Below are 26,204 nucleotides of genomic sequence, written 5' to 3'. Positions count from 1 at the left end.
CAAGTATAAGTAGGTTTCAGTTTAAAAAAAACGAACATTTCAAGCAACCAGTCCTAGGAAAATTTACTGTGTTCTAATTTGAGCAAACTACCCATTTTCCCATGTTATCTTGATTATATATACAAAAAAAAACATTTTGTTCAATTCGTTTCATTGTTTCGGAAGCAATCGTCAATTTTGCCTCTATCAAGAGCATGAGGCATCCGATGATTTCAGTTCTTTTTAATCTCAAGTGATATTTGTTACTTTTCGATATTTCGCTCAAACAATGTTTTGCAATCGTAAAAAGATGAAGCTGGGGAGGCTTATGAATGACAGATGAGGCTTTTTTGCAGTTTTGTATATAGCTTCTGATTACTCAGCGTACAACTTTAAAAGCTTTGTTTTATTATACCTGCAGAACTGCTTCGTTTGCCACCATTTTCGTTTCGTTTTTCTAAGCATTGAATTTTGTTATCTTTATATGAATTTTGAAATACAGATATGGAGAATACTTCTTGGCAGTATGGAGAAAAAATTACTCGGGGTGTCGCTACAATTATGAACAACTAATGAAAGCTGGAAAGTAGAGAACATCGTGCAGTCAGCTAACTTCAATTCATTTATAATCAACAAATTGGTGGTTTATAAACCAAGATGGTGGAAACCATGTTTGGTTTGAATTCATTTTTTTTAATTATTATTATTATAAATGAAAATTTGATCACAAAAAATGATGATGAGTGGGAATTAGAGGCCATTTAGAGTGAGAATTGATGTATAAGAACTAAATGAGTGCTCACCTCATTTTAAAATTATAATGTAAAGTAAAATGGTAGAAAATTACAGGATGTTGGAATTAGCTGAAATTGGGCTTTAAATTTTGGAGTTTTGGGCAAATTTTTAACAAAAACAAAAAAGTATTTTGGAAGATGTTTGTAACTAAACCTTCTGCGCTACATTGACTTCATCATGTTGATTGAAAGAAAATACTCAAAAACCGAAACGGGGACAAGTTAGCTGACATCTCTAAGCGCACTAGATTTCGTTAACTCATCAAATGATGCAAAAATCTCAAGATCATAGAATGAAATTCATATTCTAGGTCAGACTTGACTTTCAATGATACCACTCATATCGAAATATCGGACAAAATTAACAAAAAAAAATACCCTGTGAGTGTACAGTTACAACAGGTGTCTCTCTTGGCATAACTTTCTTTATGTTCATGTTTTAATGTCCGTTCATGTTAAACAGAAAACACCGACGACCTGCCCAGCCGAGGTAGTTTAATATTCCTCTAGTCTCTACAAAAGTTTTCAAATGACAATAAAAACTATCCAACAGACGAAGCGAACGATTCGGTGCATTATAAGAGGTAATCTCGGGGACACCTTAAAAAATCAGCTTTTACATAACCAACAAGTACCTTCAAATACTCAAACAACGTGTCCTGTCTCCTGTCCACTCAATTAGGGTTATACGGGCGTCTCAAATTTTGAATGAATTTAGTCAGATAAAAGAACAGAAAACTCCCTTTACAATTGCACTGCCTTTAAAATTACAAGAACAGAAAACTCCCTTTACAAAAACACCCTTCACATAATGCACTGATTTGATTGAGTGTTTTGCATGACTTTCTGTGAAACAAAATGAACAAAGGGCCTTTAAGCAAAAGCAAATGGCGTGTAAAAATCAGAGGTTAACGTAACCGTGTGCTGTTTTTCTTTTTTCAGGATATCTCCCCATAAACACCTGTTTCAGATTACATGGTCTATCCCACGTGATTAAATTTGGAACACATTTGTTTATCCTTATTACATTTCCGTGTTTGTGAACAATGCCACTAATAAAATTTACTTGTTCAATTATGGTTTTACCAACCGATTATAAACTCAGTGAACTTTTAGTTGAAAATTAAAAAAAAAGTTTATTATGGTACTTTGCATACGTCATTACACTCACTCATCGCAATGGTAAGATCATTAGCTCATTAGGAAAAATAGCAGCATCTTAGATTACAGAAATTGCATTACAACTTGGCTCGATGAGAGGTAGTTCAGCTGTTCTCAGTAGCAGAACTTTCAGCAAAAATGGACTTGAAGCCAATAATATAAGCATCTTTCCAAAAATTCACCAACACCAAGCAAAAGTTGGCTAGTTTGGATGTGCCAAATTTGTTTAAAATAGAGTTAATAAGTGGGGTCCTTCCCATTATAACCTAGCATTATGGTAAATTTACGGTAATGGGGTGGGGCTAAACGATACATGACAAATGAAATGGGGGCTATAGTAGGAAAGATCCAAATATTATTAGGAGAGCAACCAAAATTGTTCTTTTCAATATAAAGTTGAATTCTTGCTTAATCATGTTTTTTTATTGACCTGAATTATCGATCCGGATCAAAAATTTTAAGGATGTTGTAACAGATAAAAAATGCATTACTGTACAATAAAGCCAACCAAATGCTGTTAATTATCCTGGCAACGTTTAGCAGGTAGAGATAATTTGTTCATTTTTTTGATAATGTCCTAATTGTCGCGGTCAAACGTCCCCAATCTTTCATTGAGATCTGTGAAAAAAGAACCATCCACGCAAAAATTCATAATTTCTAGAACCCCTTTTAGAACTATTTGATTGGTGAAGCAGATTAGGATAGTAAATTTGGCATGACCTAAAACCGTAAGTGTTCAGAGGGGGTGCGCTGGACACACGATTTCTTGATACTAGACAGTGCGAACGAAATAAAGTCATCTGTTTGCAATGATCTCAGTGATTTTCCGTAGTCGTTTGTTTGCCTGGATTTTTTGATGATTTAACACATATTGTTAGCTAAATTTCCATTTTTATTATTGTTAAAATACCATTTTTTGACCATTATATTACAAATATAAATTCATTGCAATGAGTAATGCTCATTACAGTGCAAACTTTTCTTTTTATCGGGTAAATGTATTCCAAAAATAATGACAGTGAGCAAAACTAGTTTTGCTTCAAAACTTGAAGTGACCATATCACGGCTGTCTGCTTTTGAGCAAGTTAAGACAAAGAGTCACTGTTGTCCACGCCATCACTGATAGCCGAACTTTACAGCCAGAGTATTTAATTTCCATGATAATAATGATTTTTTGCTAATTATCTTTTTCGCAACTCTATTTGCGTAAGCTTAAAAAAAACCTGATAACCCGTTTCTGGTCTCACTTTTTTTAATATTTAATGCATGAACTTTTAATTTTAAGCCTTCAGATGCATAAATGAAATTGAGGGCGAATCGATTACTAAATATACCACACATCGAAAGCTTGCTTACTTTTGATGTTGGGTATATTTTGTACTACACGAATTTTGTGTCGTACACAGTATTAAATAATCTTTTTCCCAATTTTGAACTTCTGCGGGAGAGCTCTTAGTTACTTCAGGGGAAAAGTTCGCTTCTTCGCATTTTTTTTAGAGCGTACGCCTCCGTAAAGGCCGCCTTTTATGTTCGCTAGGACAATTGATATCCCATTAAATATATCCCATTACTAATCGTGCTAATTTGTGTCACAACGGGTAGAAAAATTGCTTGCTAGCTTCACATTGTCACTTGGTGCTGATGAGAAATCTGATGCGATCAATAGCATTTAAATATTTAACTTTGTGTAGATTCTTTTTGTTTAAATGCTTTTAAAACACTCTCTGACTAAATAACAGATTCTACAACTTTTGATCACAATGTTTTTCGATCAGTGTAGTATTGTAATGATGGCTACAGATTTCTATCTCATGCATGTGTGCATTGGTCACAACAACTAACAACTGAAGAATTTGCGGAGCGTTGAACCGTCGATTCTGCGTTTTTAAAGTCACTCTTTTCTCTCTCGACGCTTCTACATACTACAGTATAATAATTCGGTCAAAACTTTAATTACAAATCCCTTCTATTAAACGCACTTTAGTGTGACCAATCAATTCATTTCAAGCCACTTTTCGTGTGTAGATTAAAGTGTTTTCATTCATCTCTTTGTTTTATCTCAGATTTTGTGCTCAAAGCAATTTACTAAACGTGTAAATTGTGTTCGCTATTATGGATATGTCCAAAAAAAAACATTTTTGTTGATTGCCGTATAGAGTGATAGATTTTTCAAATTACTATTTTTATCAAAACTGTTTGTCTATACTGGGAACAGTCCCATTTTTCTTTTAATATTATTTAATTTTATTGAAGCTAGAGATCATGCTAAAAATTGATCTACTTTTTGTTGAATTTGTTTAATCATTTTACCGTATCAATGGTCTTTGACAGCAAATTCCATTCAATGAAATGAATATGGCTTTTTCTTCTATTCGGTAAGAATTTCACAGGTACAGTTTCATTTATTTGCAGATTTTGAGCTAGGTGAGGCTTTGTCACATAATATGCTCGAACAAAGAGACATACGGTCAATAAAATCATCAGAAACATGCAACAATATGCGTGATAATTGATCCGAACACACGGGTGTGCCACAAAAATTTGAGCAAATGTGAAATCTGTGTTCATCTACTCATAGAAGATGGCAAATTTTCATGCAGTACTCTTTTCAGCAATTTATGAAGATTACTTAATAGAAACATTTGTGCCCATAACCGATCCTCGATTCCGGATTAAATCCACAGTGCATGAGAGGCATGACTATGAAGAACAATGGTCCGCAGTCGCGCTTAATTTAGTATAAAGTTATTGAATTGTCATAAAGCATAGCACAGAAAAGGAGTGGTTCTCTTCTAGGTACCGAAAGGGGGAGGGGGTAACTTTTTAAAAATCATTTGTCTTAAACTTTATTTGTCAGGAAAAAATCTTTTGGTTTTATTTAATCTTTGATTTCAGATCTTAGTCTAATACAACAAAAGGTACCCGAAAAGAGCCATGGATCCCCACCAAACGATGACTGGGATTCCCAGTGCTGCGGCTCTAGTTCTAATGTCAGGTGAATCAACCAATCACAAAGCGAACTGCAAAAGTGCCCTTAGACCTAGCCAATCAGAGGCGGAGGCAGTGACTGACGTCATAAAATACCAATGGAAGCGAGCGAAGGACGAGTTTGACAACAACAAGCAGAAGTTGACTGGGGCTAGCGTAACTAATCGAGATCTGGGACTGAGGAAATCTTATACAAATATGACACTTTTACGAGTTCCCCACGGATTGGAGTAAGTTTTGATTTGTAAACAATGGAGACATAAATGGAGTTCAAAATAAATATCTTTTTATATGACGACCATAATTTTAAAAGCATCAAAACATTTGACAAGGTACCAAAAGAAGTTAATCTTGAGTTTTCTACTTGAAAATTAAGAGCAGAAAACCTAAACTTGAGGTAAAATCAACCTTTTGAGGAATCAAATAACATCCTGGTCATATCAACCGTTAGATGCTCTTTAAAAAAAATTGTAACTTTTAAACATTTCAGCGCATGAATCAAAAACTTCTTTTTAAAAAAGATTTAGACAAAATTCTGTAAAAACAGAAATTAAAATGCCGCAGTTAGAAAAATCGTAATTTCTCAAAAACCAAAAATTTGTACAAACCTTGTTTTCTCACTCCTTTTCAAAAGCATAAACTCAACTTTGAAATTCCATAAATAAACACTTCTATAAAAAACAGCACACCAATGCATTTTATATTCTTTGAGCATTAAAAAACAAGAGGAGGTCATAATAGCTCCAATCAACTAAATCGATCACAACCATTAAAAATTTCGTCAAGCGAAATCTACTTAAATTACACTGAAAATTTAAACATCAAGCGCAAAAATGTGAAAAGTACGTAAACTTTCCGCAACTTTGAGCCCTATTTTTTTCAAGAAAAAAATTTGAAAATTAAATTTGTTAATCGATTCAAAATACCACCTTTTTATGTCTCTTTAAAAATTATTGGTACGCAAAATTGTAGCGATGGTATAATTCCTCCTTGTCTTTTTCAACTCAAAGTAATTAGTTTGGCAAGAATGCCTACAATACTAGCAATCGTGCTTTGGCTGCGTTGAAGCTCGTTATTATCCATAAAAATGCTGCTATAAAAAATCCGTGAAACGTTCTGAAGATTAAAATTAATCAAGACTTGGAAATTTTTGAAAAATAATTCGTGTGTAATTTACTTTGAGGTTTGAAGTTATATCCAAATTATAGATATATGTTTATGGAAATTATTTTTCTTGTTTTTTGGTAAAACGAGAAAACTGATACTATTATAGTAGAGTGTATTAAAAGTCAAATGTAGATCGTTGTAGAAATCTTCTCTTATGTCCAAAAGTATTTTCTTCATGAGGCAAAAACATTAAAAAGTTTGTCAAGGCTCGATAAATTTGATATTGTTTTTTTTTCTTTTTTGAAATTTGGAAAGAATATGCTATATGTTAAACAATTTTTTACTAAATTTGCTTTTATTTTTCCTCTTTTCGACACATCTGAAATTAAAGAGATTTCTGAAGCTATCGAAAAATATAAGATAGATCTTTAAAACTAAAAGGAAATAAAAAGTGTTATTAGTCTCTAGACAAATTGAGTGCTTGAAAAATTGTGAGGGGAACCAAACACTTGGGGCAAAGTTTTTCTTCAAAAAATCAAGAGTCTCAAAGTGAGTCTTCGAGAAAAAATTCAATTTCTGACAAACTCTTACCATTATCAATTTTCTTTATTTCTTGCTAATTTTTCAACGAGGAATCAAAAGATTGCAAGGATTCTTTGAATCGGTTCAGTTTCAACATGTTTTATTGTTATCATATTTCTCTCTCTCTCTCTCTCTCTCTCTCTCTCTCGTTCTCTCTCTCTCTCTTTCTCTCTCTCTCTCTCTCTGTCTCCAAAAAATCTCTCCATTTTCCTCTCCGCATCACGTTTCTAAACTCAGATCATATATTTCTGAAAAAAATATTTTTCAATTATTTTAATTTACATCTGCTGAGGGTTATCCATTGTTCACTAGACATGAAATTTTGCACGGAGAACACGTATTTCGGATGATTATTATTGAAACATTCGCTGTGTTTTCGCCGGCCAATTTTTAAGTTAATTTTGCTGGTTACTTTTTAACTGCTAATGTCTATTATATTTTATCTTCCTTATCTAATTCAGCATACATCAAAAACTTTGGAACGTGGAAGCAACCGAAAACTGAATATGTATTGAATAGCCAAACTGTAAAATTTCACCGAGCAACCTAATATGTTGAGAAAAGTACATCCTCAACTATCGATTCAGTTTTTAAGGGCTTTCCAATGACAGTACTTTTTATTTTATTCACAAAAGACGTCTCATAATTTGCTTAATAAATACATGTAACGCAAAGATCCTGACTTGCTATTCATTTTTCCGAAACCAATTATTGGGAGGATGAACTCTATACTCAACTGGTGTTCTTAAGTTAAACAATTGTGGCCGGTCACTATATTTGACACAAAAACATGAGTGGTGTCATTAGAAATCCCGACTAGCATAGACTACTTTTGAAATTCTTATCTAGGGGTTATCGTGCTATAATTTTTTTTGAACATCAGAACTTCTCGAACTGCAATTTGGCCGATTATTTTCACATTTTTGGTTCTTTTTTTCGATTTTTTTTCATTAAAATTGAATGTTTCAAGCTATTATGTTACAAGTTTCTTGTCATAAAGGCGCTGGTTATAGTTTTACAACTAAAAAAGCTGTTGAGTTGATTTTTGGCTCTATCATAAGTTGCCTTTTTTGCAAAATTTAGCCTTTTCTGTGATAGTCTACGTTTTACCAGATATTTGACAATGACATAAAAGCTTCTGAGCAATTCTCCATGAAATAACTATTGTCTATCTGAGTGTCGACATAGTGTTAGTGTGATTTACATTTACAATTGTGTCATTCTTTCTGATTTAGTTTTAATTTTGTCCATTTTGCAACGATTTCCATATTTTTAATTGCCATTGCGACCTTTCTTCAGTTTCATCTCTCTGGCCACTTTATTATAGAGAGCGCTCAATTTTTGTGGCTGTGAAAAATCTGCCATTATTATCCAAAAACTTTTTATCAATTGAGTTATTTGCATTTGAACCTCAAATCATAAGTGCAACAAATCATAAGTCCTTTTTCCGGACTATTTCAGACCATTAATAGAAAACGCGCCCTCACTGTCAATAGCTTTGCTTTGATAAGTAAAAAATTAAAGGGAATTTTTCAGCTTTCAGCATTTATCGTTTTCGTTATCCCTTGCTGCCTAACATTCAACTTGCTTGCGTGAGGAACGTTTCTGAAGTGGGCTTTCTGTTGTAAAGTAAATTTTGTGTGTGCTTAATGGTTTGATTTTTTGAAATTCCTCGTGCCGTTTGAAGCCAAATTTATGAAATTGCTAGACGTTGTAGTTTTTTTACTACGTTCATTGGTTCACTTTAAAATCAAAATAGCAGCACTCATCTTGGCACCAAACTAGAAAACTGTACAGCAGACTGTCTTTTATTTGAATGCAGTTGTTGTTCAACTAACATTCAACTGAATGTTATAAAGATTAAAATTTTCAGCTTCACACAAATTTGAAATAATTTTAAGCCAATTGTCAGTTTTTTCCAACCCGGACTTGAGTCTCAGAGCATTTCAGCGCTGAATAAACACATTTCAAGAGTAAAAACTTAATTCAATTCCGAAACATTGCATCTCCAGAATATTTTAATTTACTTTATGTGCAGTTTTACTTCATGTATTTAATTATTCAAATAATCATCAGAAATACATGATTGTTCAGTAGTATTTCTGATGAATATTATTGGAACATTCGTTGTGTTTTCGCTGGCCAATTTTAAAGTGATTTTTGCTGGTTACTTTTAAATGCTAATGTCTATTATAACTTATCTCCCTTATCTAATTCAGCACACAACAAAAGTTATGGAATGTGGAAGAAACAGAAAACTGAATTTGTATTGAAAAGCGACACTCTAAATCTTCACCGAGCCACCTAATATGTTTAAAAAATTACATAAACTATTGATTCAGTTGATAAAGGCTTTCCAATGACAGTGCTTTTTCTTTTGTTCAAAAAAGACGTCTAATAATTTGCGTAACAAATACATATAACGCAATGATCCTGACTTGCTATTCTTTTTCTCCGAAACCAATTTTTGGGAGGATGAACTCTATAATCAACTTGTGTTCTTGAGCTAAAAAATTGTGGCCGGTCACTATGTTTGACACAAAAACATGAGTAGTGTCATTAGAAATCCCGACTAGCATAGACTACTTTTGAAATTCTTATCTAGGAGTTATCGTGCTATAATTTTTTTTGAACATCAGAACTTCTCAAACTGCAATTTGGCCGATTATTTTCTCATTTTTGGTTCATTTTTTCGGTTTTTTATTAAAATTGAATGTTTCATGCTATCATGTTACAAAATTTTTGTCACAAAGGCGCTGTTTATAGCTTTAGGACTAAAAAGCTGTTGAGTTGCTTTTGGCCATAACTTTTCTGGCCACTTTATTGTAGAGAGCGCTCATTTTTTGTGGTTGTGAAAAATCTATGCCATTATCATCGAAAAGTTTTTTATCCTGTGAGTTATTTGCATTTGAGCCGCAAATCATAAGTGCAACAAATCCGGTTGCGGTAAGAAACCCCAACGGAAAAAACCCCACTTCATTTTAGATAGGAAATAATCCCCGAAGGAAATAAAACCCACGGAAGTAAACCCCAACTTTACTATTAAACAACTGCGCATTTAGCGCGTTTGGCCATGCCTTGCGGACCATGGCCATGCCTCGGCGGCCGGTGGGACTTGATATGAAACTATCATAACCGAACAGACTATCAGAACCAAAATTCAATTTTAAAATGGGGGTTTGTTTCCGTGGGGGTTTAGATCCTATCTTAAGTTAAGTGGGGGTTTATTCCGTGGGGGTTTTTTTCGTAGACCCCAACAAACCATATGTCCTTTTTCCGGAGTATTTCAGACCACTAACAGAAAACGTGTTCTCACTGTCAATAGCTGTGCTTTGATAAGTAAAAAATTAAAGGAAGTTTCTCAGCTTTCAGCATTTATTGTTTTCGTTATCCCTTGCTGCCTAACATTCAACTTGCTTGCGTGAGGAACGTTTCTGAAGTGGGCTTTCTGTTGTAAAGTAAATTTTGTGTGTGCTTAATGGTTTGATTTTTTGAAATTCCTCGTGCCGTTTGAAGCCAAATTTATGAAATTGCTTGACGTTGTAGTTTTTTTACTACATTTATTGGTTCACTTTAAAATGAAACTGGCAGCACTCATCTTGGCAACAAACTAGAAAACTGTACAGCAGACTTTCTTTTTATTTTTATGCAGTTGTCGTTCAACTAATTTTCAACTGAATGTTATAAAGATTTAATTTTCAGCTTAAAACTAATTTAAAGCAATTTAAAGCCGATTGTCATTTTTTTCCAACCCGGAATTGAGTTTCTGAGCATTTCAGCGCTATATCAACACATTTCAAGAGTAAAAACTTAATTCAATTCCGAAACATTGCATCTCCAGAATATTTAAAGTGCAATTTTACTTCAAGTGCAATTTTACTTCAAGATGGTTTAATTCAGTTCATAGAGTTAGCCAAGTCTAAACTTATCCTGTACAGTCTGAAACGTACTTATACCCCAATTTAAGTCTTAGCAGATCAATGTCATACTTTTGTAGCTTACAACTGGTAGCTTACACTAATTATATATAAGCTAGTTTGTAGGCAATTACATCAAAGCCCATTTAGCTTAGTGGTTACGATTTTATGTTACAAGTACCCGCGCGGAAGTTCGAATCGCATCTAAATCAAACCTTGTTGGCTGGAGTTAAGCTGAGCATTTTTTATTTTATGCAGTAAATTTTACTCAAAAATCAAGACTGACCCGTATAAATTGCGATATGAACAGAGTACTGGCCATACTAATAAACAGAATGTCTCTTTACGGATTCAGCGCTGATTTAGTCTGCCACCAAACTCCGGGACGGCAAGTACTCTCGAAACAGCGACTTTTGAATCACAGTTTTGAACTTATTTTTTAAAAAGTCCCAAATATCGAAGGACATGAAACTGAACAAAAACAAAGTTTCGCTCATTACGTTTATAATTTGGTATTTACTCGTAGTTAGCTGTTCTAGTTCATACATGCTTAGTTACATGCTGAGTGCAAATAAAATATATTGCTGTTTTTTGTCTACTACCAATTGTTGAAAGACCTACCCTTTTTAAACGGAAATCCTTGAAACTAAATCTGAGTTTCAGACGAGCAGCACAGTCATTTCTAAGGCCCAAAATATTGTCGACTGTTGTTTTTCACGAAGAAATACCCCCCAGTCGAGGTATCAACTTAATCATCATTTTACCATACATTCAAAAAAGCAAAACTTAAACTTTAGTTTGAAGCTAACAATTAATTTCAGAAACATCTTTAAAAACAGGGAGAAATGAAAGTCAGAACAACTCATTTCAATTGAATTACGGAGCATAGACCATAAAAATCAAGACCATAAAAAACCAAAAAATTGTCTGAGAAAGAGTTTGATTCAGTTCTGATAAATTGCATCTCCTGAATAGCTTAAGTCTTTATGTGCAGTATTTCTTCATTATGGCTTTATACGCACTATTTATACTTAAGCTAGTTTGTAGGCTATTACCAATAAGCCCGTATAGCTTAGCTAGCGGTTTTAACTTACTACGCAAATTAAATGTTATAAGTACCCATGAGGAATTTAGAATCGCGTATAATGCAGACCTTTTTGACGGGAGTTAAGCTGAACATATTATTTTTCATTCAGTAAATTTTTTCTCAATAATCAGGACTAGCCAGTGCAATTTGGGACATGAGGAGAGTACTGGCAATCCAGAAAAACAGAATGTCCTAAGATTGATTCAGAGCTGATATTTTCTGCCACCAACCTCCAGGAAATCTCTTGCTTCCGTTTAAATTTATTGTGAATTATGATTGTAGTAAAAAAACTCATTTTTGACAGCAATAGTTTTTGGTTTTTATGCAGACGAAAAAATTTAGAACAAACTGCACGCAATATTTAAATTGATTAAACCATTTGTCCTATTACAAGATTTGCTTGATGGTCCGTTTTTATCAGGTGCAACTTTTGCCATACTTGTTTCTTTCTGAAACGTTTTTAGACATGTCATTTTTTTGAAAAGTAAAATGAATTTGGTGGAAGAGCATTGAGCAAAAGTTGTCCTTCACTTTGAGGAATTTTGCTTTCACGAGCGTTCGAGTGTTTCATTTTTGTACCATACAGATCTAAAAATTTAAAACAAAATTCGAGCTTTTTATAAAAGATTTTCTTTACAAATTTCATGATTTTTGTCGTATGTTTTTGAGTAAATTCCTATAGGTAATTTCCTGAGCCTCAGCTCATTCATACTTTGGCGTCTTCAAATGATTCGGTAAATTAGATAACAGTACGAATAAAAGCAGACAATTTGGTATCGAGGCAATTTACCTAATTCTATTTTAGCCACTGTCATTTTACCCAATGCCATTATACGCAATTTGCTATTTTACCAAATGCCAAATTAAAATTACTCTATCAATAAAACTACCGGAACGACTATTTAGCCGACTATTTAATTAAATGGCCCTTGGACTTGAGGTGGAGCTATCACTACCGATCCTCGAATAATTGAACCAAAATATCAGAGAGCTTTGGTAAGTTGGCATTGGATAAAATGGCGTTGGGTAAATTGCCATGTATCCGACATTTTATTTGGCTAATTTTTATATAGATTTTTCTTTGTTTAGTGACATTGAGAAATCGAAATCCAGAAACACAAAGAGATAAAAAACTGCCCCTCTTGCCTTTGTTTGTCAATGTAAAAACTGATCAAAAAACCATTTTCAAATGTCTGAAAATTAAATTGTACGGTTCAAATATTTATCAAAAGCAATGCTTTGTGGTTTTGATTGGCAAGATTTTTAGTCACAGTTCCTACATTTTTGTGCCTTCAGATGCTAGCAGCAGAAAAAGGTAATAACATTAGAAGACAGTAGGATACGCACTAACATTAGATATTTCTTTGCCTTGTTGTTTCTTTTTTTCCTTCGCAACACTTTAATTTTTCTCTTTGTTATCACAAATCGTAGCAGATTAAGCTCGGCCTTAAAAACAAAGAAATTTGGCTGACTGGTATTTTAATGAGTCGCATGCTTATGGAGCGAGTCAATTTTGTCCATAAACCAAAAACTATGAAGAAACTATGAAGGTACCACAATCAAAATTGAAACAAAAGCGTCAGTCTCTGCAGGTGGGTGCATATTTATGCTTTTGATATTTTGTCTCTTTTGTTTTTGGTACTCATTTCGCCCATTCATCTTTTCCTGATTTGGTATACTTCATGTTGGATTTGTTAATGTCTGATGTTGAGAGATTTCACGTTGCAGTTCCTAACATAAATCCTTGTTCAATCCTTTTGCAGCTTTGTTGCTAAACCTGTTCATCCATTGTAGTGAAAACTCTCTTTTGTTCTTGTATATACACTTGCCTAGCAGCCATTCGTCGATTTTCATTTGCTTGTTAGAATTCACCAGTGATTTAACCTTTCAATCAAATTGTTCCATTCGCCAAACAAAATTATTCTGTAATTCTAATGGGCCAAATTGATCCGCGAATCACTCTAATAACACAATAATCTTTAAAGCCTGTTTCGCCCCGCGAATCAGCATTAGAAAATCTATCGGTCTGAATGCACCACGACTACACAGTAAATATCGTAGCAAAGAATTGGGTACGACATGCCACAGTCAACAGGATCCAGGAAAACGCCTTTAGCCATTGACCCCGTTTTGGGAACGACCCTCGACGAAATTTCTACTTCTTTGGGAGAGGTGGGACACCCAAGTGAAGCTAGTCACCCTTGCCAAGGACGGAATAAGCGTGGACACAATTTTTTGTACAAAACCGGCAAATGTAACCCTTTCAGCGAAACCGACTTACGAACAGCCTTCTTTAACCCCACTGAGGCCACAGAACGAGAACGCAAAACGAGAAAATCAAAACTCAAATTGAGCTTGGAGCTCAAATGTCAAAACGTTTGTTTCTTTTTTTTACTTCTTTACTATTTTCGACCGACACTGGGGTTCTTGTGATCGAAGGGGTTATTGTAATGGAATTAACTTAGACCTCATTAGACCTCGTAACTTCACGTTCGATAGATATCTTTTCTTCTCAAGAAAATAAAAAGAATGGGGAGACTGCTGAACAATATAACAGCATATTGAACGAACTGTTCCAAATTTGTAACTTGCAGATCGGGAAATACGGTAGTACGTGAGACATTTATAACTAAAATTTCTGATACAGAAATCCAGCGACTTTTGTTCGCTGAAACTCAAGACCCAAGTACAGCTCTACAAACAGCCATAAACTTGGAAATGGAACAGCAAAACGAAGTATAAATGAAAAATGCGACGCAACTTACCATCAACACGGTACAAAATAATAGTATTTTTGCCCCACATTTCGACCCAATCAAAATTTTCATTAAAATTTTAGATGAAATCAGACAAACCAGTGTAGGACTTGCGGCCAGAATAAAAAACAAACGGGTTTGCATTGAGTAATAAGTGTAATGGCGGCGGAATCCTCAACCACTTTGCAAAATTAAGCCGAAAGCCGTAATTGAAAACCAGTAATTCAGTACTAAACATCGAAAACGATACAGAAAGGAAACAAGAAACAATAAATAAATAAAAAACTGCAATAATACGTACAACTCCGACTACAGTCAATCGACGACAATTGCGTGACGGCAATAACCAATGACACATACCATGTAATTGCACCGCAAAATTTGAAAGTTAATTTTCGAAACAGTACAATTTCACAACTGGTTGACTCTGGCAGTACATGTTCCGTCGTGACAAAAATAGGAAAACAGGTCTTAGGCAACTCTTGCGAAGCAAAGTGGTTAACGGAGAAAAAAAGTTTAGACAACTTCTCGAACGTACCGGTGATCAAATTGGGCACACTAGTAGGTCCAGTTTAATGCCACAACTTGACCACAAAAAACGCACAATTTGTATTCGTTGAAAGCGGAATACGACCATTCATTGGATGAAACTTCTTCGAGACTCTGGGCATCTGTATCAAACAATAACAACCGACGAACAAAATAGTAAACTGCATCAATAAGCCGAGCCAATTAACGAAAAAATCGCAAAGGAATTCCCCGGCTATCAACACAAATTGGTGATTAAAAAAGTCACACAATTCAGTTAAATCAAAAACTACCAGGCACACCACCAAAAAGACAGAAAAGGCCAAATAAATATAAAGACAAAGTCAAAGCAGAATTATTAGAAAACTCCTAAAGCAAGGTAAGATAAAAAACTTGACTCATTTTGGGAGAAAACTTATTTTCACTCATAGTGCCAACAGTCAAGAAAAGCGGATTGATAAAGTTAGCTCTAGAATTGAAAGTCTTGAACAAACCATTTCACAAAGATAAATACCAATGCCAATCATAGATAGCCCGATAAAATTTTTTTCAGAAAAAAATAAGATCAAACGCAAAGCGAAACGAATCACATTTTGCAAAAACCGGTTTGCAATACGCTTATATCCAGCTCAACTTGCTCACTGAAAAGCGCGGCATTCAATTTTAATATACTCAGTGGCAATATAGATTTTATGGTCTGACTGATATGTCAGCCAAATTTCAAAAAGCCATAGATATAACTCAAATGGGCCTTACAAACATATACTGCTTTCTCGACTATATTTTTTTGTTAGTAGCGGAACGCTTGAAGAAAACCAAGTCTTAGTTGCAAAATGCATGAAAATTGGAGGATGACATTTTGCGAAAAATTCTATCAAAATGACATCATCCGAAGAATGAAGTCAAATGGCTCAGTAAAAATTTTTCAAAAAGTTATATAAAAACATTAGAAAGAGAAACGTGCGCAATTCTCAATCTAAAACCACCATTCACATTGAAAGAACTAAGATAATTTCTCGGATATTTACAACATCTTAGTAATATCATACCGAAATTGTTCCACCCCTAAAGTTCATTATCGAGAAAGCCTTTATTGAAAAATACATAGAAATTTAAAACCACGACATACATTTTCAAGATATCAAAGTTTAAGCTTGCACAAACGACCGAAAACAAACACAGCAATGCAAATTTGGAAACCAAAATGAAATTCGACGCGTTTAGGGAAGGTTTAGGGGCAGCTCTGGAACAATTAGATCATGAAGGCCGGAAAACAGTTGCCTTCGTCTCTCGTATCTTAAATTTGATCGTATCGAGATATCGTATCAACGAGCTAGAACCTGTGGGGGTGGTATGGGTTGTCGATTGCTTCAAGTATAATCTTTTTGGACAAAAATATACAGTCAACACTGTGCATCCGGCACTGCTCACAATCATGAAAGGATATCGCCCAAAAAATAACTCCTATAACAGCACACTTACTCACTGGGTATATCGCTTTTTAACGTTCAATTTTGAAATAGAACCATTGCCAGGCACAAAAATGGGCATGGTCGGTTATTTTTTGCTCGAACATATTCAAGTAGCACCCCAAATAACACATTGTGATGACCAATTCGTGGTAGCAAAGCCGGTTTAGCGATGCGGCACGCCAAAAGTTTTCTTTAAATAAATCAAACTGAGAACAAAACGCGCCGCAAATTGAGGCAGTTTACTAACCAAAACCGAAAGATGACAAGAATGCAAGCGAAAAAGCTAAATTTGTTGCGCGAAAAGAATGGATGAAAACAATTCACGCAGAATTACAATTTAGTGCTAAAATACATACCTAAAAAGGAATGAAGGACTTGACTGACAGCACTGAACAAAATTACTCCACCAATTTGATCGCTCTAACACAGTCAGTTAATCAACTTTCCGATTCTGAAATAATTGCCCAACAAATTGTCACCTTTATCGAAATGCCAAATAGAGCTATGCAAAGTACACAATCCAGAGTCAGATTTGATAACGAACCTCAACAATGTACTTCCCAATCACACACACCAGAAACCCAGCTACAGAGGGGAATCGCACACCAGAATCAACTCCTGCAACACCAACAGACATATATGCAGGTGCATTTAGCTTCGCCCTGAGCATGATCTTCACTAAACGACCCCTAGCCTGCCTTACCGCAAACGACGCGATAATAAAAGAGGTCCGTGATTGAGCGCTGATGGGGATCAGAGAAAGATGCAAACAGCTGAGTCCCTACCTTCATAGCTTCAGGTGGGACTGACACGTAAAATAAGTTTGCGTATGAATGTAAAATCAGATCCCACATTCCACCAAAGATGCTTACATAGAAGTGTTTCTTTCAACACATTCCGGCAATTGAAGGATGGTTGACATGGCCATTCATGTGTGGTGGCCATAAACTAACAGGAATATCCTTTCGAAAACCTCAAAATGCGGTCCCTGCATCAAAATTGCAAAAAGAAATTAATCCTAGTGGTACCATCCACTTATTGCCCCAATAAAAACCTATAGAGAACCTAATGAATGGATTCCAACTGACTTTGGCGGCCCGTTATACATTGAAAAAGTTCAGAAAGTTTATTTCCTGCCTGCATCAATGGTTTTTCAAAATTTCCATCTGCAGAAGTCTGTGAACACGCTAATGCCAAAAATTTTCAACAATTTGGTCAAATTTACATCATTTAACACGGCGTTTTCATCGATTTGACTAATCAAGATCCCAAATCGGAAAGCAAATTAGTAACTTTTGCAAACAAAACAGTTTAGAAGTAAATTAATGATAACTGAGCTACTGGCTTAGTAGATAGTCTAATTCAAACAACTAAACGTAGATTGGGATGTATTAGAGAAGCTGAAAAATTGAAATTCATTTTGAACAGCTCGATTAACTCTATAATATACCCGCTAGGAATATGCATACAAAAAAACTAAAAATAACCCAATTTGAGGCGCACCTTTAAGCAATATATTCACTGACAAAGTCTGGAGAGACTGTCTTATCAAAATATTATAAATGAACATTTAGATCAAGATACAGTTCAGTGAACCACCCTCATTCCAGAGGACAAATGGGAAGACCGCGATCTTAGTGACACCGAAGTAGAAGTCAACAAAACCAACGCGATTAGCGAAGCCAATGAAAAACATTTATTTTGGGAACACATCAGACGAGTCACATTTAATAAAAGTAGAAGATCTAGGTCATCAAAAACTCAAAACTGAAGAGTTCCTCCTATTAAAAGAGGGCAAAGAAAATTCCAGCTAATAAACACTCTAAGGAAGACGTTCAAGTTCTATATGAGGTCATGGCACCCCACTCGACTATCCCTAAAGACGACGATGTCACTTACAATATCAAGGAACCAGGCAGAATGCATGTAACCGTGAGAAAATCAGACATGGCGTAATTTGGCACAAAAGCCAAAAAACAGTCTTCTTTAAATTTACGCGGAAAGACAGCCAAAAACACCGTCGGGGAAAATATAAAATCGCGAAACACTCGAGCGATCTTGAGAGGAAAGTAGAGGTTGGCAAGCAAATTGACCGAAAACCACCTGTCGATGACGTCAGTATCGTTTCAATATTCAATTCAAATTTCTCAAGGGCACTCAGAGTACAAATACTAGTAAGACCAGCTCATCCACCAACACCATTCCCCAATAGGAATACATAAACAAAAAGCACGAACGACACAACAGACTAACATCGAAATACCAGAAAAACCCGAACCACTAATGCAGACTCATTAACCGAGTCATTAGTATCGTGCCCCGCGGTTTTAACTGTTCCAAAGCAACGTAAAACGAGCAGCAAACCAGTGCAATCTAGCAAAACACCACAACAATCAACAACCCTCCTCCAAAGCAGTTATTCCTCTTTTTCTGCAGTCGCTCCGCAAATCAGTATAGTCGAAGGCATACAGTCACTCGCCGATCGAGACCCCACTCCAACCACGCATCTAGAAATTGGTGGGATTTCGAATGAATTGCTCCCATGATACAAAGCTACGAATCACCAAACTTGGACCCAGTAATATGTTCTGCCCTAGTAGCAAAAATTAACATCAATTTTGAAAGCAATTAGGTTTGCTAAAACTCGACAACCCTGAAAAACATCTACCACGAATTTCATTATTTATAATTACCAGTACATATGATATCAAATTTCCTTACAGGTTTTTGGAAATTATAATAAAAATAATCGGAGCTTTTTATCGTTTTGCAGAGGAGGAAATGTGATACACAGGTACCATAACTTGTACTTATTTCGCGACTTCACTATTTCTTTATTTGGTATAGTTTATTTTGGATTTGTTTGTGTCTGATGTTGAGAGATTTCACGTTGTAGTTCCTAACTTTCTTCATTGTTCACTTTTGCAGCTTTGTTGCCAAATTTGTTATTCCATTGTTGTAAACCTTTTTTTGTTCATGCATATACATTTGTCTAGCAGCCATTCCTTGACTTTCATTCTGTTAATTTGCTTATTAGAATTCACCACTGAATTAACCTTCCAATCAAATCGTTCTATTCTCCAAGCAAAACTAGTTTGTGATTCTAATGGGCCCAATCGCCCAGCGAATCGCTCTAATAGCACAATAATCTTTTAATCATGTTTCGCCCCACGAATCAGCATTAGAAAAATAATCGGTCTAAACGTACCGCGAACCAACAATAAATATCGTAGCAATGAATTGCGTACGACACTGTTGTAGGAAAGTTTCAATAACGATTTCAACATTTTCGTCATGAAACAATGCTATATTGAAGATTGGTATGAAGATTGGTGGCTTCCTTGTGAAGAGTGAATCGTCCTTTTGCACAATTATCCTCATTTTGCTTTACTTCATTAATGTAAATGTAAGGTTATAGTCATACGTACTCCTAGCGTCAATATAAATTTATGTTATTTATGATCAGCGGCACTAAAACGCATCATTAATCCTCAACGACTTACTCAATGTAGAACAATACAACAATACAAAATTCTTCTCGCGTTAACATCATCTTTTTTCTGCTACATGATCAGAGTAAGAGAAAATATGACGCACATATTTGACTCTTTTCTTACAAATATAGACTAATTGGTTTAGTTTTTAATAAATAACTGCCATTTATAGACCTCTTTCGAAAGAGCAGTAGCTTTTGCGGTTTACCAGATTGGAACTTTTAGTTTAAATTAACCGTATAATCCAAAAAAGATACCTTTTTAATTTGAAAAATTAGAAATTAGTCATTTTTGGAATTTTAAACAATTTCAGTTTGAAGAATTCACTAAATTTGCTTGCGTGTTTTAAAACAAGCTGCTATATAAACGTTTCTGCTGTTAACATCAATTATATTTACAGTTGACTTGTTTAGGCATTTGAATATATTCTCGAATGGAGACAGTGGATCTAACGACGATAGATGCACAAATGCAGATAGCACAAATGGAACACAGCCGAATAACAACTTACCCCTGACTCCTAGGACCAGGGAACAGGTCAATCAGTTCTCAATGGAGAAGGAACAGAAAATTAAACGCAGTTGTTAGTTGATCCCTTATGTGTATATCATCGCTCTCTTGTACAGGTTACCTGACTCTGATGAGTCACTGAAAAAGTCTGTCGTTAATTGAAAACCGCGCATTGGTTTGAGATTCAACCCACAATTTGGAAATGACTTTAGCCAGAGTGACGTAACCTTGCCTAAAATGCCAACTTACAAGTTTGCAATATTGCACTGCATATAGGAATAGTAAATATACTTGGCTAGAGACATGCGAGGCCTTGAGGAACAAGAAAGAACGTGAGAACGGGTTATAAGAGATGCCCAAGTTAGAGAGATTAAGACCAGTTGGTGTAATGGTTAGCACACTAGACTTGCAAGTAATACATGCTGGTTCGAATCCAGTACTGGAGCATTTTCCGAGTACTTCAAATTCTCCTTGCAGTAAAAAATATCACTTAAAGAGCACGATATGGCCCCTATATGCTCCAAATATCCCAACATTAGCATTAGGGTTGATTTAAGTATTGATTTCTCGAAGCAGCAAGATTTTATGGAAACAACTTACTAGCTACATTCATTAGCAAAATTCGGACATTTAAAATTGAGTTAAGAGTTTGAGGCGCTGACTCGTCTGCCAGAATTGCTTAATGGAAGATATGTTTGAGTTGGTGGGTGTTGTTTTCAGTGACTGAGTATGACGACTGGCGAAGGTCAATACGAGAGCACGTGGAACATAGTATCAGTTCCAAAGTGGACGAGAGACTGGACACTCCACCTGAGGAGAAACTGAGGAGGGCCAGATTGTATCACCAACAACAGCAACAACACCTGAAGAGAAACAAGGTACAATCACATATCACCATAGCGTATAAATATCTCCAACAGTTTTTGTATCTATTTAACCCCCTACCCCAGGTTAATGAGCATATAGCCTTTAAACCTCCCGAGCTCACTTGCTTGTCTTACATAAATGAACAGTCTGATATGTCCTCGATGGAATATTAAGTGGAATAGCATATTAAATAAACTTTATTTGGAAATATGAACTAGACTTACTGTTGTTGGGTTGACGTATAAAAACGTATACACTTAATGCGTTTTCTTTCATTTAATATGCCGCAAAAATGGGATTCACTTAGATTTTCTGTTGTAATGTTAAAGAAATGAGTAATTTGTAAATATTTACACTGCCGCACTAACATCAGCGGTAAACTCCTTGACATGGCTCGGAATTCAGTGTTCTTTTTTGTGGGGAATAATAGAAAAAAGACAGCCGAGAACAGGCTACTTTTAATGCACTGCAGACTAAACAGCCTAATGCTGATCCGCTGAGATTACGCAGAAACAAAATTATGTATTATTTATTTTTATTACATAGAAACGTGTTATATAACAGCATACTCTGTAAGTTGGGGTCGTAAAAAACACTGGGGGCGAAACAGAATAGATGTTTTTGTATTTTCCATTAACGTAACTATTCAGTAGATTAGACTATAAGTAACAAAGGTATGTCGCCCTAAACTATCATAATTTTCAACATAGTTTTTTACGGAGCACAACACTAACCGCAGCGAGGCCGTTGTTGGCTCCACGACGGGTTTATTCTTCCAGCAAATTATTTCCGATTTTACTCATTTTCAAAGCTGAGACAGCAACGCTAGGGAAGACTTGTTAGCCATTCCGTCTTCTGGGTATCAGATATTCCCGTTACGACGCAGAAGTATACCCCAAAATTTCCGCTTTAGTTATAACCGCACGAAAATTAAACACAAAAAAATTAGGAAACAAGCTTTGTATCTTATTTTTCGCAAAAGAAGTTACGCCATTTTTGCGAAATTGAGATACTTTAAAATACTAAAATGGGTGACAAGTCTTGTAGCACTCTTCCGCTCATTTTAGATATCTATTTTCCGCAATAATTTTATCTCTAATTCGCAATTGAGCCTAATTAAAAGCGCGTTTTTGAGCATGCAAAAGTAAATTAAAGCTTTATTAATTGAGCATGCAAAAGTGATTTGAAGCTTTTAAAGATGCGATTTAATGACACGACAGAATATATTTATGTAGAATTTCAGTTTTTGTTTTTAGTGGAAGTCATTTCATATGTGATATACAAGCTTTTTTCTGATTTTTTGACCCTTATGTTTTTTTTTGACTGGCTCCAACTTTGATCGATTTTTCGACATAGAAAGATTTTCAAGAGCATAATCTTATTAATCATGATTGCCCTCAATCTATGGTGTCTGTTTTAAGCGTCACGGAGTTATTCGACACAAATAAAAAACCTTTCTCATATTCTCTCGAGACTGATTCAATAGATTGTATTCCTGAAAATCAGCTGAAAATAAAGTCTCGGCAGCTGTTCTAGTCGCCAGCTCTTTTTAAAAGTTTTTCTGTTGTGAATTTTCAAATTGTATCGCATTTATTTGACGCAATATTTTGGCATTTCAAAGCAACTTGTCAAACTAAATTTGACTGCATTTTGCTCAATTAATTATGCCTTATGTACAAAATTTGCTTAATTGTTCTTCCAGTTCTATTTGATAATCATAAATTGCTTTTCCTAACAAGGAAAAACGGCGCTGTTGAATTATTCGGAGTACTTTTTTGTGCAAGGTAGCACGTGAATAATTTATTCACAGTCATAAAAATCCTTCTTCCGATGAGCTTACCGGTCCGCTGCGTTTAAATGAAAAAAAATACGTTGTGCGTACATTTTAAGAAAAAAAGCTTCGCTAGACTAAATTGAACTGAATCTCAGCTGCAATTTGTCCTTAGTTATTTTTACTCTTACGCAACCAGATATTTTGGAATGTAATTTGTGTTATAAAAGGTAGTGAACAGTAAACTATTTACGCTAAATTGCTAGTTTCAAAACGGCCTATTTTTGACACTGAAACCTTTATCACAATCGTTACGAAACAATGCTCTTCTCAAATATGTGTTATAACGAAATTTCGTTTGCTATTTTTCAGCTGCCCGGTCTTATTTTTAACTAAAAAAGAACTGTTTTGGTTATAATAGCGGCTTATAACAGTTTATAGTAATAAAATAAATAGTCCTCAAATTTTATTTATTGAGCGCTTATTTTGCCATGGAAAAAGTCGCACCTGTGCGATTTAGTGTGGTGGTAAATCTAATGGCTGTCAAATAGAAGTTACCACAGCATTTGCGTTTGCTGAAAAGGTGTTTATGGTTGTTTGTTTGTGTTCGTGTTGTGTTGTGAGTCGTAAACAATATGCCTGTTTATTCTGAAGTGCGAAGAAAGCTGCATTCGCAATCGGCCATTCTTTGTTACCTCGGAAGCACGCATTTGGTAAGTACGCCTCAGTTTGTTTTAACTCCCTAAACGAAGAAAGATTTACGTCTCTTTTCATGGAAAAAGGTCAACTGGCGCAAAAAAGTCCATTTGAGATATATACGTATTTTATAGCTACCTATTTTGTAGAAAATTGTTTTTTTTTGGTCATGCATGTCATCTTTACTTTTTTAGTCGGTTTTATGCGAAGTTTTCTTTTGCTATTTTTGTCCCTATTTTACATTGTTATTTTTGTCCCTATTTTACATAAGAACTTCTCAGTTCTCCACATTAGTGTCGTTTTCCATTAAGAATCCGCGCTTTTAAGAGCCACGAAAGGAAGATAAGCAATGTTTCATAGGCGAGAAATTCTTTTTTCTGTCGTTAAATTTCATTACAATTTTGTTAATTGCTCTGAAACAAAGTTTTCAGCAATTAAATCACTCCTGTCTTTTTCATTTCAATTTTTTGGCATGGCCGATTTCTCGTCTGACGCTTTTAACTTTCTGTGATCAAAAATGGGTCAAATAGGTAGACCGGACGGATATCAGTGTTTGAGCAGCTACCTTACCGCCTCACGCCTGTCTCTGAGTATGCGATTCACCGAAACTCGAGGAGCTCGAACCTCGTGAGACCCCCTCTCCGCTCACCCCCTCCCGCCACTTCAATTATTGTCCTATTACTAGCTTAACTAATCCAGAGCTGCAGCTGACTACTGCAGAAGCGAGTCGCTGGTTCTTTGATAGAAATTTGCTTGATTTCATTGGGTTATGTTTCTTTTTATGACTCGGATGACTCAATATCTACCAAGCTGCAGGGTAGTGGATAAAAAAGCTGCTGGAAATGTCTGCAAAAACTTCTCCAACAAAGAATGGCAATAAGGGTTATAATAGAAAAACCAAGAATAAATAGGTCTTTGTGACTTCGAAAGAAATCTTACAAAAAATGAGTTATTGGTATCAAATGAAATTCTTACACAAACTTTTTTAATGACCTATTGTAGTTAGCTCTTTAAAATGAGATGCTCAGAATTGTCAAAGCTGGTAAGGGTTCAAAAAGACAAAAACTACAAAAAATAGTTCATTCACAGACTTCGAAGGAAACCATAAAAATTTGAGCTATTTGTATGAAATGAGATTCTTCAACAGTTATTTTCTGATTGATTCTAAATAGCTCTGTAAAATGAGATGCCCAAAATTTTCAAAGCAGGCGAGGGTTCAAATAGAAAAAACTTTGAAAAAAAGTCTTTCCCTGACTTCGATGGAAATCTTACAAAAATTGATGTATTTCTATCAAATGAAACTCTTACGCAGATTTTTTTCTGATTGATTATCGTTAGCCGAAAGTTCGTTGTTTATAGTTTGTTTCAATTTCTTCTTAATTTTGCTGAAAAATAATCAGAGGACAAGTTAAAGATCTGTTTAAAAGAACAGGTATAAGAAGTCAGAGAACAAAGTTGCTTCATCATTGCAAAGAGTCCCCATCGCAAAATCGAAATTTTGTAAGTAATGCCGCAGTTTTTTGGATGAATGCCTTGATTGTAACAGATGAAAACTCTTTTTCCGGTTTTGTCTGTTGAGCATTATTATCCGCATTGAAAAGAAATATACGCGCGAGGTTAAATTGAACTTTTTCTGGAAATCATTATTGTTCTATCTTTAGTTAATATAGCGATTTTTTGAAAAAATATAAATTCAAATATATTTTTTGTACAATTTACATTTAATGGAATTAACATATATTTATGTATGTATATATATATATATATATATATATATATATATATACATATATATATATACATAAATATATATATATATATATATATATATATATATATATATTATATATATAAATATACACATATAGATATATATATATATATATATATATATATAATCTCTTCAGTCACTACAAAATTTTAAATCAAAAATAAGGTTTCGGTTTTCTGCTGAACATATAATAAACTTCCGTTGTAAACTAGCTAAAGTTGCTTTGATTGACACAAGTTTAAATTGCTGAAACAGATGCCGTTTTAACATTTTTATAAAATTTCTTTTGAGATTTTACTTTCCGTTTTTCAAGAGGAAGTTTATTCCATTTCAGAATGCTTTTTAACAAAGCACGGTTGCTTGTTTTTAATATGTTCAGTTGTTCTGTTCCGCAATTTTGAAAAACATCACTTCCTTACTTCGGAACACCCATTTAATCGAGTAGCAATTTGGCTGGGAAAGTGTCAGATTTCATATAAAGATCTTCTGTTTTTTTCATTTTTTGGTTCCCCAATTTATCTGTCAGTTTATCCGTTGTTTGAATGAATGATTCTAAAGAAATAATGCATTAAATTTTAAATGTGAATGCTTTTGAATGAATGCCTTGATTGTAACAGATGAAAACTCTTTTTCCGGTTTTGTCTGTTGAGCATTATTATCCGCATTGAAGAGAAATATAGGCGCGAGGTTAAATTGAACTTTTTCTAGAAATCATTATTGTTCT

The 26,204-nt window shown here is 34.7% G+C and overlaps 1 protein-coding gene across 6 annotated transcripts in view; it reads left to right on the top strand.

Moving 5' to 3' along the window:
- Positions 1-1,800: 1,800 nt before the first annotated feature.
- The window catches only part of LOC142339779 (uncharacterized), a 77,263-nt gene continuing 52,859 nt past the window's right edge, over positions 1,801-26,204 (top strand). For 3 of the 6 annotated variants that reach the window (XR_012759032.1, XM_075390058.1, XM_075390042.1), the window contains exons 1-4: positions 3,974-4,309; positions 4,830-5,152; positions 20,279-20,448; positions 21,096-21,253. Coding sequence is in view for 5 of the 6 variants with exons in the window: in XM_075390058.1 (XP_075246173.1) it covers positions 4,869-5,152; positions 20,279-20,448; positions 21,096-21,253 (612 nt within the window). In the remaining variant the exon portion in view is untranslated. Of the gene's footprint in view, positions 1,956-3,973; positions 4,310-4,829; positions 5,153-19,760; positions 19,948-20,278; positions 20,449-21,095; positions 21,254-23,116; positions 23,727-26,204 lie in introns of those variants that run through there. The other 3 variants (XM_075390050.1, XM_075390064.1, XM_075390073.1) reach the window with 3 other exon arrangements.

The sequence above is a fragment of the Convolutriloba macropyga genome, chromosome 1 (assembly GCF_964194025.1).
Source record: "Convolutriloba macropyga chromosome 1, txConMacr16.3, whole genome shotgun sequence".
NCBI classification, from domain to species: Eukaryota; Metazoa; Xenacoelomorpha; order Acoela; family Convolutidae; genus Convolutriloba; species Convolutriloba macropyga.
This window is presented reverse-complemented; position numbering and strand designations above follow the sequence as displayed.